General features: G+C 48.1%; 1 protein-coding gene across 1 annotated transcript in view; it reads right to left on the minus strand.

The window, feature by feature from the left end:
* dnah1 (dynein, axonemal, heavy chain 1) overlaps window positions 1–20,332 on the minus strand; it is a 1,119,271-nt gene that overhangs the window by 874,479 nt on the left and 224,460 nt on the right. The window contains exon 12 of the mRNA XM_072472076.1: window positions 1,556–1,706. Coding sequence (XP_072328177.1) covers window positions 1,556–1,706 — 151 coding nt within the window. The remainder of the gene's footprint in view (window positions 1–1,555; window positions 1,707–20,332) is intronic.

Genomic DNA, 20,332 nt, shown 5'->3' on the forward strand with positions numbered 1-20,332 from the left:
GTATGGCACATGCCCATAAGAAGAAGGAGCAGAAGTAGACCACGTGGCCCATCGAGTCTGCTCCGCCATTCAATGAGATCATGGCTGATCTGACAAAATAATCCACAACTCCACTTTCCTGCCTTATCCCCATGACCCATGATTCCCTTACTGATGAAAAATCTCTCTTCCCCAGCCTTGAACATACTTAACGAGCCAAGCTTTGCAGCTCTCTGCGGTAAAGAATTCTTGATTCTTGAGAAGGTTAAGTTTGAACTGAGGGGAACGATGGAGGGGTTCTACAATTCATGAGCTTATTCTTTATGCACTTTCAAGAATTGGGTAACATCAACATTGGGGGGGTGGTTGGGAGGGTTGGGGGAGGGGAACTGTATGTGTTAATGGTGACTATGGGTGATTCTTGATTCCTTTTTGTTATTTGTTTATGTTAACATGCGGGCAGTTGTTTGGGGATTGGTGGGAGGATGGGATTGCTGTTGTTGATCTGGGCATTGACAATATATTTGTTACTGCTTATTGTTTATTGTTGGTGGGAGAAAATGTGAAAAAGGAGGAATAAAAATATATTTTTAAAAAATAAATAAATACACAAGGAAGGGAGGAACAGAAGGCTGTGTTGATGGGGTGACATGAAGTAGGTTCGAGCACAGAGCTGTTGGGTTGAGTAGTCTGTTTCTGTACTGTAAAGTTCTATGTAATTCTACTTATGGCTGTTCAAGGCCCCGATCCTTATGTTTGTTAAGAATCCTCCTGCTGCAGTGTTCAAGCACTGCATTCCAGACTTCCAGGCCACATCTGAAACATGCCTGCAGGTCAAACTAAATATTACAATAAAATGAAAAATCATTGAAAATGAGGAGATCCAGATGTTTCTTAATGGTTTTCCTCCTTGCAGTTCTCTCTTCCTAATCATTCTCAAACATTCTCCCCTTATCAGCTACTCCACTCCATCCATTGCAAATTTCAACTAATTCAGAATAATTTTCCAAAAAGATCCTGACACCAGTCCTCCCCCATTTCTACCAGCTCCCAGTGACCTGGCAAATCAATTTCACAATTCTCATCATATCTTTCCTCAATCCCTCTCCATCCTATCTGGGAAATCCTCACTCTGTTCTTTTGACTCTGGATTTAATATTTGCACTCTGCCTACTATGCTCCACTATCAGTAATCAATTTTGGAGACTCTAATTTGCTGTTCAGCTGAAATCTCCTCATAAACCACTTCACCATAGGGTCTTCTTAGGATCTTCTTTCAAAAGATTCTTTAAAACATTTGATGCCTTCAGTATTTCTTCTAAATTTATTCAGTTCTGACTCGGTGCTCACCTTTGCCTCTTGTTCTGAGATGTTAATATGATAAATGAAATTGATTGCTGGTAAATAGCATGGAATATGAAAGGAAAGCCGTCTTTTCAAGCTGGGTGCTCCCGAAGACTATGTACAATCTGCTCTGTCCTCAAATCTACTACCTCGTTAAATTTTCTGAGGTAAAGTTCTGCATAAAATTCCTAGATTTCAAATCATTTCAAGCATAACAATCTATCAGTTTTACCTTTTCTATATGAGGAACGTGCTGTGTGGCTGTGATTGCTTTGTCAAAAAGAGCTACTACGACAGGTTTAAATCGATCCAGTGCTGTGCTGAAGTGCACCCCGCTATTATCTAGATTGAGGTCCAGAATAAAAATAGGCATTTTCCTGGGCCTGAAATACAAAAGAACAAACATAAAGATGAAACAACCAACAATCCAAATCCCAATGACTTTGTGAAGAGCAACATTATTGTGAATTATGCAACATTCCTGAGGGCTGATACGTCTCCCTGTGTGCCAAGGTACACATTCACCATTGGTAAAATAATCTTTATTAGTGTCACAAATAGGCTTACATTAACACTAAAATAACAGCAATGGCGAGAGGAGATCCTTCAGCGGCCTTAAATAGCCACTTAAGGGTCTCAATTGGCCTAAGAGCAGGGAGGTACCTACACCATCCCTGGTAAAATGCCACTGGTGACCGGAAGGCCATGGACATGGCACCCCTGCTAAACAACCAGATTTCACAACCCACACCCACCATCCCCCAACTCCCATTCCACCCTATGTGACCCAGTAAAATCCCATAGAAATTTACAGAACATAAGGAGATTGTTCAGCCCATTGTTCCTTTGCTGGCTGTTTTTTTTGTTGTAAAATATTTTTATTCTCCATTTTCATATTTTCTTCAGAGTTTACACCCCACCAACAAGTCGTAAACGGTAACAAATACAAAGTCAATCACCTTATCAACAACAATGATCCCATCCTCCCACCACCACAAACAATGGCCCACCTGACAATATAAGCATCAAATAAAACAAACCCTCCCATGGTGGGAAAAACAAAGGAAAAGAAAGAAAAAGGAATCAGGAATCGCCTATGGTCACCACTGACCTATAGAGACCACACCCCCCCTCCCCCTAACATTCAATGCCATCCAATCCCCGAAAGAGTACCATAAATGACACCCGTGAATTGTAAACCCCCTTCCTGACTCCTCCCCTCCACCTCCTCTTACAAAACTCCTCCCCCAACCTCTGTTCCTTCCCCCCAACTTTCCACCCCGGCTAGACTCATCGGAACCTGTTCTGCCAGGCTCCGATGGCCGCAGCCCCTCCCCCCACCTCACTCCCGTTCACTGGCCGGCTTAAACCGGCCAGCGTGGAGGCCCCCGCCTGGGTCCCTTTCCCCCTTGCCCGGTCCCAAGAAAACCAAGAAATCCCCTTTAGCACACCCAATCCCGCATACACACCCAAGCCCCAAAGAACCATTATTGCAAGTGAAAGTCCCATCTCTTCCCTTGTCCAAATATATACAACATTGGCTCATTTAGCACATACAACAGCACGCAGAGAAAAAATGCAGTTGCACGAGGCTACATCCGTACATGACCATTTCTCAATTCAGCCACGGTCCTTCTGCCTTCGCAAACTCCTCCGCTGCTTCCGCCGTCCCAAAATAAAAATCCTTGGATTTGTAGGTCACCCTTGTGGTGATGTGCATCACTGTAAATACATGTAAGCTAGACAGACACTAGAGGGAGCACCAGAAACATCACACACACACACACTCAACCAATAGATAAGTTAGATGGGAGGTGACCAATGGACATTCACGATACACAAGGAGGTGACACGACCACAGGGGGGCATTACACCAACCCATACATAAAGGACACCACACACATGATCAGCCCCCTTCGGCCAGTGGAGACAGTCAGTGAGGAGAGGCACAGGATTGATTCATTATCACACCCACCACGTGGAAGACAGCAGCTGGTTAGTCAGTTTAGGTAGCTACAATAGGATTAGCAGTAGTGTCGAACTCAAGTTATAAAAGTGTACATAGTGTAAATAAATGAGTTGAAGTTATTTACATGTCTCGACCCTCCTTGACAAATGCAACACAAGGAAGCCGCTTATGTTACAAAGGAAACATAACAAAACAACCCTCAACTTAGCTGGATATACTATGCCGCACTGCACCTTACTGATGTACAGTGCCTTCGTCACCCGGCTGAAGGCAGCCCGCCTCCTCGCCAGCTCCACCATAAAGTCTGATATATGCGTATACCAGCTCCAGCCCACTGCACCATCCGCTTCTGCTTTGCCCAGCACAGGACCTTCTCCTTCACACTGTACCTACGAAAACACAGAGTCACTACTCTTGGCGGCTCACTCTCCTTTGCTACAGGCCTCCACGCCCGATGAGCCCGATCCAGTTCATATCGGGAGGGATCCTCCCGCTCCCCCAATAGCTTCGCCAACATCGTGGCAAAATACTCAGTCGGCCTCGGACCTTCCACTCCTTCGGGCAGCCCCACAATCCTCAGATTCTGTCGCCTGGATCTGTTTTCCAAGTCGTCCATTTTGGCTCGCAGACCCTTGTTGATCTCTATCACCTCCACATCTCCTTCCCCATCGAGGCAAGTTGATCACTGTGCTGCAATAATGACTCTTCTACTTCCTTCAGCGCCTCACCTTGCTCCCACACCTCCGCCACTGAGCTCAATACCGCCACCCTCACCGGGGCAATCGCCTCCTCCACCAGCACTTTCAATACCGCCCCCATCTCCTTCCTCATCGCCTCCATGTGTTTTGTGAAGTGCTTTTCGAGTTTCGCGGCCATCACCTTAGTCATTTCTTCAGCCATGGGCAATGCGGCCTCCCCTGGTGCCCCAGCCTCCACTTTTCTTGCTGTCCCCGCGGTGACCTTTCCACTCTCCGACGGACTTTCAGCAGCTTTTTTCACTGCCGTTCTTTTACTTGGTTTTGACATTTCCCTTCACTGTGCCTTCTCCCTGCTTTTACCGCTTCTGTGGCACCCGGGACCGGGAGTTAAACCCTGAAAATGCCATTCCCGAACAGGAGCCCTCTAATATGCGGCTGCCTCCCGCCCAGACATCGACCAGAAGTCCTCGCGGTCGATGATTTTTTAATTGATTTCAGGTTTGGAAGAATGCTGTTTTCAGTTAAATAAAAACAGCCTTTCACCTTCTGTAAACATCAGCTCATCTCCTTTGCTGGCTGTTTGAAATAAATCGTGTTTAGTCCCAAATATTCACCTTTCGTAAGCTCCTCGTCCTCAAGAACTTGTCCAGCAAAGTTTTAATTTTGTTTGGAATTAGCTTCCTTCAGTTTTCGGGTTGAACCTTCCAGATCTGACAGTTCTTTGTTTGAAGAAGTTCTCGTATCTCCCCTCTCAATCATTATCCGATGACTTTGAAATTATGATTTCTAATTATTGACTCAAATGCCAGAGGGCATAGTCTTTCCTTATTTACTCTATCAAAAGCTCTCATCATCTTGAAAAGACTATTCAGCCACTTCTTTACCTTCATAACTGAAGCCCCTCATCCCTGATAATATCCTGATAAATCTGCACTGTACACTTTCTGAAGCCTTTATAACTTTCTGATGTAACAACATAAGAACTAGGAGTAGGCAACTCAGCCCCTTGGACCCACTCCAATACGATCATAGCTGATCTCCTCTCGGCCTTTATCAAGTTTCTGCAAACTTCTCTAACTTTGAACCTAGGTGGATTATAAAAATTGCAAAGCGAAATGGGTTCAATATTTATCCCGGGGGAACGTCAGTGTAACCACCTCCCAGTCTGAAAAAAATCTATCTATCCTTTGCTTTCAATCACTGAGCCAATTGTGTATGCATACTGTCAGCTTCTTCTTAATTCCAGAGACTTCCATTTCTTAATAGGCCTTTTGTGTGGTTCTTCGTCAAATGTCTTTTAAAAGTCTACATATTCAGGATCTACTCCAATACCTTAGCCAAATTTCTCTGTGATCTCATCAAAGAATATTGGTTTTCCTTGATCAATTTTCTTCTTTAGTTCTCTGCCCAGAGGCAGGTCCAATCCATAGCACCATGACCCAATCTCCACCATGGTTAGGGCAGGGAGGTAGGTTCGAATCCACCCCTTTTGGAATAGGGATCAAGTCCAGTTCTGTTGGTTCCAATCTGATCTACACCAGCAGTCCAGCCTACTGAGCCAAAGGTCCTGCCTCCAAGGAATTCGAGGTGCTGTTAAAGCGTAAACCTTTACATGCCTGGAACTATGGATAATGACGGTAGAGACTCCAATTTCTTTCTATCACATAGCTAATCAGAAATCTCTCCAATGCTTACTGTGTACCATTGGCGTGTGTTGGAAGGATTTACAAATTGATACTCAACTTGCTGGCCACATTATGAATGCACCTTCTTAGGCCATCAAGATCTGGAGTGGGACTTGAACACAGAGCTTCTAGCTCAGAGGCAGCGATGCGACCCACTGAGCCACAAGACCTTCTTGATCCTTGCTTCACCCATATTAGGTTTGCTCCCAGGTTTAAAGATATTTTCTTATGACGAGGTTGAGCAAGTTGGGCCTGTATTCATTGGAGTTTAGAAGAATGAGAGGCAATCTCTTGGAGACATATAGGATTCTCAGGAGGCTTGACAGGATAGATGTTGATGAATGTTTCTCTTTGTAGGAGAGTCTAGAACTGGAGGGCATAATCTCAGAGTAAGGGTTTGCCCATTTAAAACAGAGATGAGGAGGAATTTCCTAACTCAGAGGGTAGTGAATCGGCGGAATTCTTTACTGCAGAGGGGAGAGGTTAGATTGTTAAATATGTTTAAGGCTGAGATAGAGACTTCCGGTGACAGCGGGCGGGAGGCAGCCGCGCGTTGGAGGGCTCCCGTTCGGGAATGGCATTGTCGGGGGTTAACGCCCGGTCCTAGGGCCAGCGAAGGCAGTAAAAGTCGGGAGACAGCACAGAGGAGGGGAATGTCGAAGACCAGCAAAAGAACGGCCGTGAAAAAAGTGGCTGAAAGTCCGTCGGGGAGTGGAAAGGTCACCGCGGGGTCAGTAAAGAAAATGGAGGCTGGAGCACCAGGGGAGGCCGCAGTGCTTACGGCTGAAGGAATAACTAACGTGATGGCTGCGGAATTCGAAAGGCAGTTTGCGAAATGGATGGAGACGGTGAGGAAGGAGATGAGGGAGATTTTGAGTGTGCTTATGGAGCAGGCGATTTCCCTGGTAATGACGGCGGTGGCGAGCGCAGTGGCGGAGGTGCGAGAGCAAGGGGAGGCACTGAAGGAAGTGGAGGAGACATCATTACAGCACGGTGATCAATTTGCCTCGATGGGGAAGGAGATGTGGAAGGTGATGGACATTAACAAGGATCTGCGAGGAAAAATGGAAGACCTGGAAAACAGATCCAGGCGACAGAATTTGAGGATTGTGGGGCTGCCCGAAGGAGTTGAAGGACCGAAGCCGACTGAGTATTTTGCCGCAATGCTGGCAAAACTATTGGGGGAGGGGGAGGATCCCTCCCGATATGAACTGGATCGGGCTCATCGGTCGTGGAGGCCTGTACCAAAGGCGAGTGAGCCGCCAAGGGCAGTGACTCTGTGCTTCCGTAGGTACAGTGTGAAGGAGAAGGTCCTGAGCTGGGCCAAGCAGAAGCGGGTGGTGCAGTGGGCTGGAGCAGGTATACATATATACCAGGACTTTACGGTGGAGCTGGCGAGGAGGCGGGTTGCCTTCAACCGGGTGAAGAAGGCACTGTACATTAGCAAGGTGCAGTGCGGCATTGTATATCCAGCGAAGCTGAGGGTGACTTATAAGCTCAGGAACTTTTATTTTGGAACGGCGGAAGCAGCGGAGGAGTTTGCGAAGGCAGAAGGACTGTGGCAGAACTGACAAATTGAGAAATGGCCATGTGTCGATGTAATCTCATGACTGCATTTTCTTCTTTTTTGTTTCACTGCGTGCGGGTGTAGGGGCTGAAGGAGCCAATGTTGTATATATTTGGACAAGGGAAGGGATGGGACTTTCACTCGAAATGAGGGCTCTTTGGGGTGTAGGTGGATATGCGGGGTGTGTGTGCAAAAGGAGATCTCTGGGCTTTCCTAGGACCGGGCAAGGGGGAAAGGGACCCGGGCGGGGGTTTAAGCCGGCCAATGAACAGGAGTGAGGTGGGGGAGGGGCTGCGGCCATCGGAGCCTGGCAGAACAGGGTCCGAGTGGTCTAGTTGGGGTGGAAAGTTGGGGGGAAGGAACCGAGGTTGGGAGGAGGAGTTTTACAAGAGGCAGTGGACGGGAGGAGCTGGAGACTTGGGGGAGGTGGGAGGGGAGGGGGAGGTGGGGGGGGGGGGGGGGGGGGGGGCGGGGGCGGGTGTACAACTCTTGGGTATCATGTACGGTACTATTTCAGAGGCTGGATGGCGTTGAGTGTAGGGGGGGAGGGGGAGTGGACTCTATAGGTCAATGGTGACCATGGGCGGTCCCGGACTCCTTTTTCTTTTTCTCCTTTGTTTTCTGTTTCCACCGTGGGAGGGTTTGGTTTATTGGATGCATATATTGACAGGTGGGCCGTTGTTTGGGGCGGTGGGAGGATGGGATCATTGGTATTGTTAAGGGGGTTGATTTTGTATTTGTTATCATTTGCTGTTTGTGGGTGGGGTGTAAATCTTTGAAGGAAAATGTGAAAATGTAGAATAAAAAAATATTTTTTTTAAAAGGCTGAGATAGACATTTTTAATCAATAAGGGAAGGGTTGTGGAGATAAGCTGGGAAAGTGGAGTTGAGGATTTTCATATCAAATCAGTCATGATCTCACTGAATGACAGAGCACACTCGATGGGTTGAATGGCCTAACTCTGCTCCTGCGTCTGATGGTCTTGCGTCTTTCCAGATTAAAGTTTATTTTATTTCTGATAATGGTTTTCAATAATTCACTGCCACTGATTTTTTGGCACATTGCCCTGTAGTTTCCTTGTTTTACCCTTCTCCCCTTTCTTGAATTGTGATATAACATTAGCAACCATCCATTCATCTGGCATTACTTTAGTATTTAATGAAGACTGAAAGATTGTGACCAATGCCTCTGCTACCTCTGCTTCTTTCAGCAACCTAAGGTGCATTGCATCTAGATCAAGCGCCTTACCAACTTTCAGTAATGATTTTTTTAAAAACATCCTCTTCAAATACCGCTGTTTGATCTATAATTTCCCTCTCCTTTTAGCATAACTTTCACACCTGGGACAGTAGGATAGTGTTAATATTACTAGACTAGCAATCTAGAAGCCCAGGCTTATGCTCTAAAGACATGAGTGCAGATCAAACCAAAGCACCTCGGCAATTGACATCCAGCAGCAGCACATAAATCTGCCCCCACCCTAATTGTTGAGGCCTGTTAAGGGGCACAAAGGTACACATTGTATTCTTCTCTTTGAAGTTTTAGTGTGAGTCATCCTAAAGTCTGTATAAAAGACAGACAGAAAGCGCACTTAGTAAGCATTGCGCTGGTCAAGGAGACACAGCCTGAGTGAGTGAGACACAGACAGAGTGAGAATTTGGTAATTTGGTGCAGTGAGGTAATTCGGTGAAGAGTGGGAGAAGGTGCTTTTTCCCGACTGTTTTGTTCTCTCTCTTTCTCCGGGCCTAATTTCGGGAGCCGTTCGGAGGGGAAGGAGCAGTCTCTGTGAATATAAAAACCTAACGGTAACTTTGTTTTCCAGTTTTTTCCCCCAAAAGTGACGTCAGTGGGAAGCTGTGATCTGATTGGTTGATAGCAAATCTGCCCCAAATTTTTTTTAAAAACACAGCTAAACTCGTAAACTTAAATTAAACTAATTAATTAATTAGTGATGGCTGGTCAGGTGATGTGCTTGAGCTGCTTGATGTGGGAGCTGGCAGATCCCATTGCGAGCTGCAGCGACCACATCGGCAGTAAGTGTTGGCTGCTCGAAGAGCTCCGGCTCAGAGTTGATGAGCTGGAGTCTGAGCTTCAAACACTGAGGCACATCCGGGAGGGGGAGACTTACTTGGACACTGTGTTTCAGGAGGCAGTCACACCTGTCAGAGTAAGTAGTTTAAATCCTGCCAGTGGCCAGGGACAGCAAGGTGTGACTGCAAGTCAGGCAGGTAAAGGGAATCAGCAGTCAGGAACTCAGGAGCCTCAGCCCTTGACCCTGTCCAACAGGTATGAGGCACTTGCTCCCTGTGTGGATGGCGAACAGGGCTGCAGGAAGGATGAGTCAGCTGACCAAGGCACCATGGTTCAGCAGGCCATTCAAGGGGAGGGAGTAAATAGGCAAGTTGTAGTTGTAGGGGATTCTATTATCAGGGGGATAAATAGTATCCTTTGTGAGCAGGATAAAGAGTCCCGCATGGTATGTTGCCTGCCCGGTGCTAGGGTGCGGGACATCTCTGACCGGCTTGAAAGGATACTGGAGAGGGAGGGGGAGGATCCAGTTGTTGTGGTCCATGTCGGTACCAACAACATAGGCAAGTCTAGAAAAGAGGACCTGTTTAGAGATTATAAAGAGCTAGGATTCAAATTAAAAAACAGGTCCTCAAGGGTCATAATCTCCGGATTACTGCCCGAGCCACGTGCAAATTGGCATAGGGAGGCAAGAATAAGGGAAGTTAACACGTGGCTGAAAGAGCGGTGTGGGAAAGATGGGTTCCTTTTCATGGGACACTGGCATCAGTTTTGGGACAGGGGGGACCTATACCGTTGGGATGGTCTCCACCTGAACCGAGCTGGGACCAGTGTTCTGGCGAAAAGAGTAAATAGGGTGGTCAATAGGACTTTAAACTAGAGATTGGGGGGGGAAGGGAAAGTCAGGGAACCAAGAGGTAAAGTAATCAGTGGGAAGCGTAGCTGCTTAGGAATACAAAAAAGCACGAAAAGACAGAACTCAGGAGAGATTACGATAGTCCCCAACCCACAAAATATGACACAGTATATGGAAAGGCTCAGTAAACCAAGATCCACCACACTAAGAAAACAAAAAGGGACGGTCAATAGAGAGTTAAAGGTGCTATATTTAAATGCGCGCAGTGTATGGTGAGCTTGTGGCCCAGATTGTGACTGGCAGGTATGATGTGGTAGGCATCACAGAGACGTGGTTGCAGGGGGTTCAGGACTGGCATTTAAACATCCAGTGATTCACAACCTATCGAAAAGACAGAGGTGGGCAGAGGGGGCGGGGTTAGGAATGAAATTAAATCAATAGCACTAAACGACATAGGGTCAGATGATGTGGAGTCTGTGTGGGTAGAGTTGAGGAACCACAAAGGCAAAAAACCATAATGGGAGTTATGTACAGGCCTCCTAAAAGTGGTCAGGACCGGGGGGCACAAAATGCACCACGAAATAGAAAGTGCATGTCAGAAAGGCACGGTCACAGTGATCATGGGGGACTTCAATATGCAGGTGGACTGGGTACATAATGCTGCCAGTGGACCCAAGGAAAGGGAATTCATTGAATGTTTACAGGAGGGCTTTTTGGAACAGCTTGTGATGGAGCCCACGAGGGAACAGGCCATTCTGGACTTAGTGTTATGTAATGAGCCAGACTTGATTAAAGATCTTAAAGTAAGGGAACACTTAGAAGGCAGTGATCATAATATGGTAGAATTCAATCTCCAATTTGAAAGAAAGAAGGTAGAATCAGATGTAAAGGTGTTACAGTTAAATAAAGGTAACTACAGGGGCATGAGGGAGGAACTGACGAAAATCGACTGGGAGCAGAGCCTAGTGGGAAAGACAGTAGAACAGCAATGGCAGGAGTTTCTGGGAGTAATTGAGGACACAGTACAGAGGTTCATCCCAAAGAAAAGAAAGGTTATCAGAGGGGGGATTAGGCAGCCATGGCTGACAAAGGAAGTTAGGGAATGCATCAAAGCAAAGAGCGGGGCAGCACGGTAGCATTGTGGATAGCACAATTGCTTCACAGCTCCAGGGTCCCAGGTTCGATTCCGGCTTGGGTCACTGTCTGTGCGGAGTCTGCACATCCTCCACGTGTGTGTGTGGGTTTCCTCCGGGTGCTCCGGTTTCCTCCCACAGTCCAAAGATGTGCAGGTTAGGTAGATCGGCCATGATAAACTGCCCTTAGTGTCCAAAATTGCCCTTAGTGTTGGGTTGGGTTATGGGGATAGGGTGGAGGTGTGGGCTAGGGTAGGGTGCTCTTTCCAAGAGCTGGTGCAGACTCGATGGGCTGAATGGCCCCCTTCTGCACTGTAAATTCTATGATGAAAAGAGAAAGCCTATAATGTGGCAAAGAGTAGTGGGAAGTCAGAAGATTGGGAAGGCTACAAAAACAAACAGAGGATAACAAAGAGAGAAATAAGGAAAGAGAGGATCAAATATGAAGGTAGGCTAGCCAGTAACATTAGGAATGATAGTAAAAGTTTCTTTAAATACATTAAAAACAAACGGGAGGCAAAAGTAGACATTGGGCCGCTCCAAAATGACGCTGGTAATCTAGTGATGGGAGACAAGGAAATAGCTGAGGAACTAAATAAGTACTTTGCGTCAGTCTTCACAGTAGAAGACATGAGTAATCCCAACAATTCAGGAGAGTCAGGGGGCAGAGTTGAATATGGTAGCCATCACAAAGGAGAAAGTGCTAGAGAAACTAAGAGGTCTAAAAATTGATAAATCTCCAGGCCCAGATGGGCTACATCCTAGAGTTCTGAAGGAGATAGCTGAAGAAATAGTGGAGGCGTTAGTTATGATCTTTCAAAAGTCACTGGAGTCAGGGAAAGTCCCAAAGGATTGGAAAATCGCTCTTGTAACCCCCCTGTTCAAGAAGGGAACAAGGAAAAAGATGGAAAATTATAGGCCAATTAGCCTAACCTCGGTTGTTGGCAAGATTCTAGAATCCATTGTTAAGGATGAGATTTCTAAATTCTTGAAAGTGCAGGGTCGGATTAGGACAAGTCAGCATGGATTTAGTAAGGGGAGGTCGTGCCTGACAAACCTGTCAGAGTTCTTTGAAGAGATAACAAATAGGTTAGACCAAGGAGAGCCAATGGATGTTATCTATCTTGACTTCCAAAAGGCCTTTGATAAGGTGCCTCACGGGAGACTGCTGAGTAAAATAAGGGCCCATGGTATTCGAGGCAAGGTACTAACATGGATTGACGATTGGCTGTCAGGCAGAAGGCAGAGAGTTGGGATAAAAGGTTCTTTTTCGGAATGGCAACCGGTGACGAGTGGTGTCCCACAGGATTCAGTGTTGGGGCCACAGCTGTTCTCTTTATATATTAACGATCTAGATGACGGGACTGGGGGCATTCTGGCTAAGTTTGCCGATGATACAAAGATAGGTGGAGGGGCAGGTAGTATGGAGGCGGTGGGGAGGCTGCAGAAAGATTTAGACAGTTTAGGAGAGTGGTCCAAGAAATGGCTGATGAAATTCAACGTGGGCAAGTGCGAGGTCTTGCACTTTGGAAAAAAGAATAGAGGCATGGACTATTTTCTAAACGGTGACAAAATTCATAATGCTGAAGTGCAAAGGGAATTGGGAGTCCTAGTCCAGGATTAGCTAAAGGTAAACTTGCAGGTTGAGTCCGTAATTAAGAAAGCAAATGCAATGTTGTCATTTATCTCAAGAGGCTTGGAATATAAAAGCAGGGATGTACTTCTGAAGCTTTATAAAGCATTAGTTAGGCCCCATTTAGAATACTGTGAGCAATTTTGGGCCCCACACCTCAGGAAGGACATACTGGCACTGGAGCGGGTCCAGCGGAGATTCACACGGATGATCCCAGGAATGGTAGGCCTAACATACGATGAACGTCTGAGGATCCTGGGATTATATTCATTGGAGTTTAGGAGGTTGAGGGGAGATCTAATAGAAACTTACAAGATAATGAATGGCTTAGATAGGGTGGACGTAGGGAAGTTGTTTCCATTAGCAGGGGAGGCTAGGACCCGGGGGCACAGTCTTAGAATAAAAGGGAGTCACTTTAGAACAGAGATGAAGAGAAATTTCTTCAGCCAGAGAGTGGTGGGTCTGTGGAATTCATTGCCACAGAGGGTGGTGGAGGCCGGGACGTTGAGTGTCTTTAAGACAGAAGTTGATAAATTCTTGATTTCTCGAGGAATTAAGGGCTATGGAGAGAGAGCGGGTAAATGGAGTTGAAATCAGCCATGATTGAATGGTGGCGTGGACTCGATGGGCCGAATGGCCTTACTTCCGCTCCTATGTCTTATAGTCTTATAAACCTCTCTCTCTCTGGGCGAGATTCTCTGGCCTCGTTACGCTCTCGCTCAAGTGAAACGAGGCCGGTGAATTGTGGGAGAGGCAGAAAACGAGTACCTTTAAGAAATGGGTGTTTATAAATGGGTGTATAGGTAAGTATCTGTAGTGAGAGTACCTTTAAGAAATGGGTGTTTATTACTGCAGTGATGTCAGAGAGTGGGTGGAGCTGGGCTGTCTGTCAGCTTTTTACTTTCGTTTTAGGCTGTTTGCTGCAGGGTGTGTTTTAGTTTCGTTTTCAGAGCTGGATAACTGCAGTCACAGCCAGAAGGTGTATTAGAGTCTCTCTCTGTGATCTAAAAACTGTAAATTGATCCTGCTGATTTAAAACTAATAACAGTAGTGACTTTAACCTGATGTGCTTCTGGTAAAAGGTGTATTAAGTCTTATGGATGTTAAAAGGAAAGCTTAAAGGATTACTTAGTGTTGTATTCTTTGGGGGTTGTGTTTGAATTAACGGTTGCTAAGATGTTCACTGTATGTTTTAAAAAGGTTAACTTGAGTTCATAGAATAAACATTGTTTTGCTTTAAAATATACTTTTCCATTTCTGCTCTACCACACCTGGAGAGTGGGCCGTGTGCTCCCCATACCACAATCTAGTAAAAGATGTGGGTCAGGTGAACTCCATGATACACTTTGGGGTTCTCTAAACCCTGGCCCATAACACACCGTAGCGGGAAACAAATTATCACCACTTAAGCCCCATTTCCATATAATTAACGGGAGCCACTCCTTATACTACGGCCTTCCATCATTCATCAGCCTCCCCAGCAAGTGGTCACGCGAGCACCGATTAGTACTCGTTTTTTAAAATGTGAATCTGGCGGAAGGGCTTCTGTGGGGAGCCAATGAGGTGAGCAGCCATCATTTTTCACCGGCAAAGATCCCGGGAGCACTGGCATGCCACCCCACTGCTCGGTGGGGGGTGGGGATCCTCGGCTAGGGGGCTGGGGAGCCTTCGGCTAGGGGTGACAACCCTCCGCAGAGGTTGGCTTCCATGGGAATGGGGGAGGCACCATGAGGAATGGGGGGGGGCAACCGGGGGGCAAACAGCATCAGCATGCCAACCCCTGAATCGTGTTTATCCGTTCCGTGGGTTTGTCCCTGCCCATATGCCCCACCGACCACGCATAACTCCCACCAATTGCCGAGGCCTCTGGCAGTGTGGCTGAAGGATATCGCTAATAGGGAATTGGCAAACGTGGTTAAGTGAGTGCTTCACATACCCAAGTGGATTCCCGTGGGTGGGCGGATCATGTAGCCTGTGGGAGACATTGCCAGCATCACAATCAGACCACGATGCCTGGACATTGTGCCTGAACACTGAAGGAGGCAACACCACATATACAACTTCCAAGGGTAGGACACAGCTCCGGGGACATGTCGGCGGTTGGAGGGTGGGTGAGTGCCATGGGGAGGGGACCATCACCCAATCCAGTTGACGGTACGAGAAGTTGTCCGGGGTAAAGGGTCTGTGGGTCCGGTGAGGGGGGCCCATTGCAGCCGTGTGGGCATGGGCAGGGCGTTTCGGGTGGGGGACAGAAAGGGGATCAATGGGGGAATGGAGAGTCCCGTGGTGACAGCAGGTTTCTCCGACATCACTGGGTCACAGGTCATGATGTGGAGATGCCGGCGTTGGACTGGGGTGAGCATAGTAAGAAGTCTTACAACACCAAGTTAAAGTCCAACAGGTTTATTTCGATATCACTAGCTTTCGGAGCGCTACTCCTTCCTCAGGTAAGGAATTGTCGGCATTCAAACTCCTAAATGACCCTCTAATGGACTGACCTCATTAACACAACACCCCTGTATGCTTCATCCGATGCCGGTGCTTATACATTTTATACCTTGTGTTGCCCTATTATGTATTTTCTTTTATTCCCTTTACTTCACATGTACTTAATGATCTGTTGAGCTGCTCGCAGAAAAATACTTTTCACTGCACCTCGGTATCGTGTTAGGTACACTGGTCTAACACTGGCTGCAACTGAATGCAGCTTAGAGCAGAAAGATACTCCAGACCTTGAAGTTAGTTCAATCAGGTTTATTGAACTAATAGCACAGTTAGCACAGTTCTCTGTGAGTTCGACTCTCTGCTAACTTAAGTGTGGTTACTCTGTCTGACTGAACCAGACTAGCTCTTAGCCACGTGGTGGAGGTGTGAGATTGTAACAACACCCTTGACTGACTCTCTAGATGTTCATCAGTGGAAAGAGGTGGAGTGTGAGTGCCTCGTGTCTTTTATAGTCAGATCCCACCCCTGAGTGTCCTGCTTGCTTATTGGTCATGTCCTGTTCTCTGTGTCCATTAGCTGCTTGTCTGTATATCATTATCTGTGTGTCTGCATATCATGCCACTCGGTACACGTGACAATAAACAAATCCAATCCAAAGTTCTCAAATAGTCAAAGATTCTGGTTCATTTCACTGGGCCATTAAGTCCCTTGACATTCCAGGTGATAATTCTGGTGGGGGATTTTTGTTCCCCCTTCCTGCAGGATAAACCATACTTACTTGGTGGATGCGCGGAGGGTTTCCCTTCGTAAAGGGGCCGTCCAGAATGGCTGCAGTCACTATTCTCACCATGAGGCTGGACCCTGTGCTCCGGGGTTTCCCTTTGTCCACGGGGGCACCCAATATGGCCGCCAACTGTGTATATGCCGCGTGAGTGCATCCCTGCATTCCGGGGTCTCCCTTTGTTTAGGAACCCTACAAAGTGGCTGCTTGCGGCGCCATCTTGTTTCCTCAGCCTGCACCTTACCTGCCAAAGCCAAACCGGACACCAACCCTTTCATGTTCCCTCTCCCCTCCTGCCCTCTCCAACGGTCTCCCCCCTCCCTGTATCACCCCCTCTTGTCCCTCCCCATGCGTTCTTCCTCCCTGTACCTAACCGCCCCTCCCCCTGCCTGCCAGGTGTTCCCTCCTCCCTGCAGGGAGGTTCTCCGCCACCCCCCTTGCTGTCTGTCTTCCTGTGCTAGCTATCCATGCTAGTGCGATGGTCCCCCTCCTGGGGCTGATCTTATCCCTGACTTATGCCCGCTGACTGTCAGCTTCCTCTGCCTGTACCTCACCCTCGCCTGCATCCCCTGTCCTTGCCCTTCCCTGTGACCCAGTCTTTTTGTTCAGGGCGAGGCAACTCAATCCCGCGCGAACATGTCAAGTGTCGAAGAAGTCTCTATCTCTTTCGCTTTACTTCTCTGTTCCACCTTTATCACTGCCTCAACTGCCTCTTGTCCAGGTCGTTTGTCCGCAAAAATGCGTTCGCCTCCACCGGGGTGTTAAAGTAACGCTCCTTGTTCTGGAATGTGACCCAGGGAACAGCATTCCGAATCTTATCCCGTTCTTGTACAGGGCCTATTTTGTTTGATTAAATTTGGCCCTGTGTTTTGCCAAGTCCGCCTCAATGTCCTGATATACCCGGATTTTGTGTCCTCCCAAGTACTCGCCTTGGTCTGTCTCGCCCACTTCAGGATCCTCTCACGATCCTGGTATCGGTGTAGCTTCGCCATGACCACCTAGGTTGTAGCCTGCCTTGGGTTTTGACCTGTGCGCTCTGTCGATCTCTGGGGGGTTGGGGAAGCTGTCTTTCCCGACTAGGTTGGCCAGCATTTGGGCTACGTAACCCATCAGCTCCCTGCCCTCAATACCTCCAGGCAGGCCAAAGATCCGGATGTACTGCTGTCAGGACCTGTTTTCTTGGTCTTCGATTTTTCCTTTTAAGTTCCCTTTGGCCACCACCAACCTTTTAACTTCCCCCTCCAGGGTGATGATCCTGTCGCTCTGGTCCATCAAGGCTTTCTCTAATTCATGGATTGTTTTTTCCCGTGCTCCATCTTCTTCCCCAATAGTCAATGTTTTTTGCATGGTGACCATAGTTGCTCTCACTGCCACCTTGACCGCCACCTGGATTTCGACCTTTATCACCTCTTTCATGGCGGTCATTTCCTTCATGAGGAATGTCTTCCATCCGTCTTCAGGTGGCGGGAGGGCGGCTGATGCACGGGTCCTCGGCCTCCCTTTCCTTTGGGTGGCCGGGGCCCCCTCGCCTTGTGGATCCGCTGGCTCGTCCACCTGCTACCCTTGGCCTTTTCCACCATTTCTGCCCTCCCTTCGGCCCCTCGAGCTCCCGTTCGCTGGTATTCTGGTTCTATTCTTTTCTTCTCTCAGTTGAGGTTAAGCTGCTTTCAGATTTGCGGGCAAAATTTGTCTAAATGTGCCTATTTGGTTCTGGTCTGGAGGAAAGCCACCTGATGTGCGTCCACTCAGCACATCACCGCCACCGGAAGTCCCAACAACACAGAATCTAACCAACTTCTTGAACATCATCAGTATTACCATCACTGAATCCCCACCATCGAATTTCAGGAGTTATCATTGACCAAAAACTTACCTGGATCAGTCCTATAAATACTGTGGCTACCTGAGCAGGTCAGAGATTGGGAATCCTGTGGTGAGTAACAGACCTCCTGCCTCCCCAAAGACTGTCCAGCATTTACAAGGTGCAAGTCAGGATGACTGTAGCTCCAACAGCACTCAAGAAGCTCAACACCTGGCCGGCACGATGGTGCAGTGGTTAGCACTGCTGCCTCATGGCACTGAGGGCCTGGGTTCGAACTCGGCCCTAGGTCACTATCTGTATGGAGTTTGCACATTCTTCCCATGTTTACGTGGGTCTCACCTCACAACCCAAAGATGTGCACGCTAGGTGAATCGGCCATGCTAAATTGCCCCTTAATTGGAAAAGAAGTGTGGCTCACTTATACGTGCTAGAAGCTGCAAATATTCACACATTGGGGGCGCAATTCTCACATCGGGAGACTAAGTCCCGGCGCCGGAGTGAAAACCGGAGTGTTTCACTCCGGCTTCGGAGGCTGCTCCCAGCCCGCTATTCTCCCGTCCCCGGGGAGCTAGGAGCGGCGCCGCGTAAATGACGCGGCCGGCGCCTCGTAAATGAGGTCATCCGCGCATGCGCAGGTTGACAGGTGCCAATCCGCGCACGCGCGTTTTCCATCCTCCCCGCGGCCGCCCCGCAAGGAGATGTCGGATGGATCTTGCGGGCCGGCGGAGGAAAGGAAGTCCTCCTTCAGAGAGGTCGGCCCGCCGATCGGTGGGCACCGATTGCGGGCCGGACCCCTTTTGAGTCCCCCCCCGGTGCAGGAACCCCCCTCCCACCCCCCCACAGGCCGCCCCCCCCCAGCATTCCCGCGCTGTTCCCGCCGGCAGCGACCAGGTGTGGACGGCGCCGGTGAGAACCTGTCGTGTTGGGCAGGCCGCTCGGCCCATCCAGGGCGTGGAATCGCTGCTCGCCCGTTACAAGCGGCGAGCGCCGATTCTCCGAGCGGCCAGCCGTGATTCTCGCCACGCCGGTTTGGGGGGGGTGGGAGAATCACGTGTGGGTGCCGGGGCGGCGTGGTGGGACCCGCGCGGCGCCCCGGCAATTCTCCCACCCGGCTAGGGGGGGTAGAATTCCGCCCAGTGTCTTGTCCTTTGCAAACAGAAAGTGCATGTCCACTCATTGCACATTTTTCAACAAAAGAAAAGCTTGGGGAGTAGCCATTCCCTGATTTATGTCCCATGGCAATGCCTTGACCATTCAGAGTCAACCTGCCTGGTTTAAATTTAAACAGCTTGGCCGTCAATTATTCTCTGGGGCATTCTCCATGACAATGTGACACCAATCAGAGTCCACTTGCCAACCACTCTCTTCTCATGCAGTATAAATTGTTGATGTCTTTAGAATTGGCATTTTTATGAATATGTCCTGATGAGAGTAAGACAAAAAGCTGAGACAGCATGTCTCTTTATCAACAATTATACTTCTGATGTATTCTCTAGGCCAGGGCTTCATCGGATCATAGAATTTACAGTGCAGAAGGAGGCCATTTGGCCCATCGAGTCTGCACAGGCCCTTGGAAAGAGCACCATACTTAAGCCCACAACTCCACCCTACCCCCATTACCAATTTGACAAAGAGTTATCGGACTCGAAACGTTAGCTCTTTTCTCTCCCTACAGATGCTGCCAGACTTGCTGAGATTTTCCAGCATTTTCTCTTTAATTTCAGATTCCAGCATCTGCAGTAATTTGCTTTCACCCATTACCCAGTAACCCCACCTAACCTTTTGGACACGAAGGGGCAATTTTACATGGCCAATCTACCTAACCTGCGCATCTTTGGACTGTGGGAGGAAACTGAAACACCCGGAGGAAACCCACGCAGATACGGGGAGAACGTACAAACTCTACACAGTCACCCGAGGCCGGAATTGAACCCAGGACCCTGGAGCTGTGAGGCAGCAGTGCTGATCACTGTGCCACCATGCCACCCAAATGTTTCCCAAAACATTTCCAGCCGCAGAACCCTTTTGACCTTTCAAGAGGACTGAAGAAATTGAGAAACATTCTTAATATATTGAAAATGAAACCACAATAAAGTGATTATTGTGCAATATGTAGAAACGTACAAAAACAAACTTAAAAGATGTTACTCAGTTTTATATGTACACATTTATTATGATAAAGAGTTCTGTTATTCAACAAATACTTCCGAGCCTTCCCTTCTTTTTGTCATTTTTAATTGGAGTACCCACACTCACATCCACGTTCACACCTGGGGCGAAATTCTCCGTAATCGGCGCGATGTCCGCCGACCGGCGCGAAAAACGGTGCAAATCAGTCCGGCATCGTGCCGCCCCAAAGGTGCAGAATCCTCCGCATCTTGACCGGCCGAG

The sequence above is a fragment of the Scyliorhinus torazame genome, chromosome 13, assembly GCF_047496885.1.
Source record: "Scyliorhinus torazame isolate Kashiwa2021f chromosome 13, sScyTor2.1, whole genome shotgun sequence".
Classification (NCBI taxonomy): domain Eukaryota; kingdom Metazoa; phylum Chordata; class Chondrichthyes; order Carcharhiniformes; family Scyliorhinidae; genus Scyliorhinus; species Scyliorhinus torazame.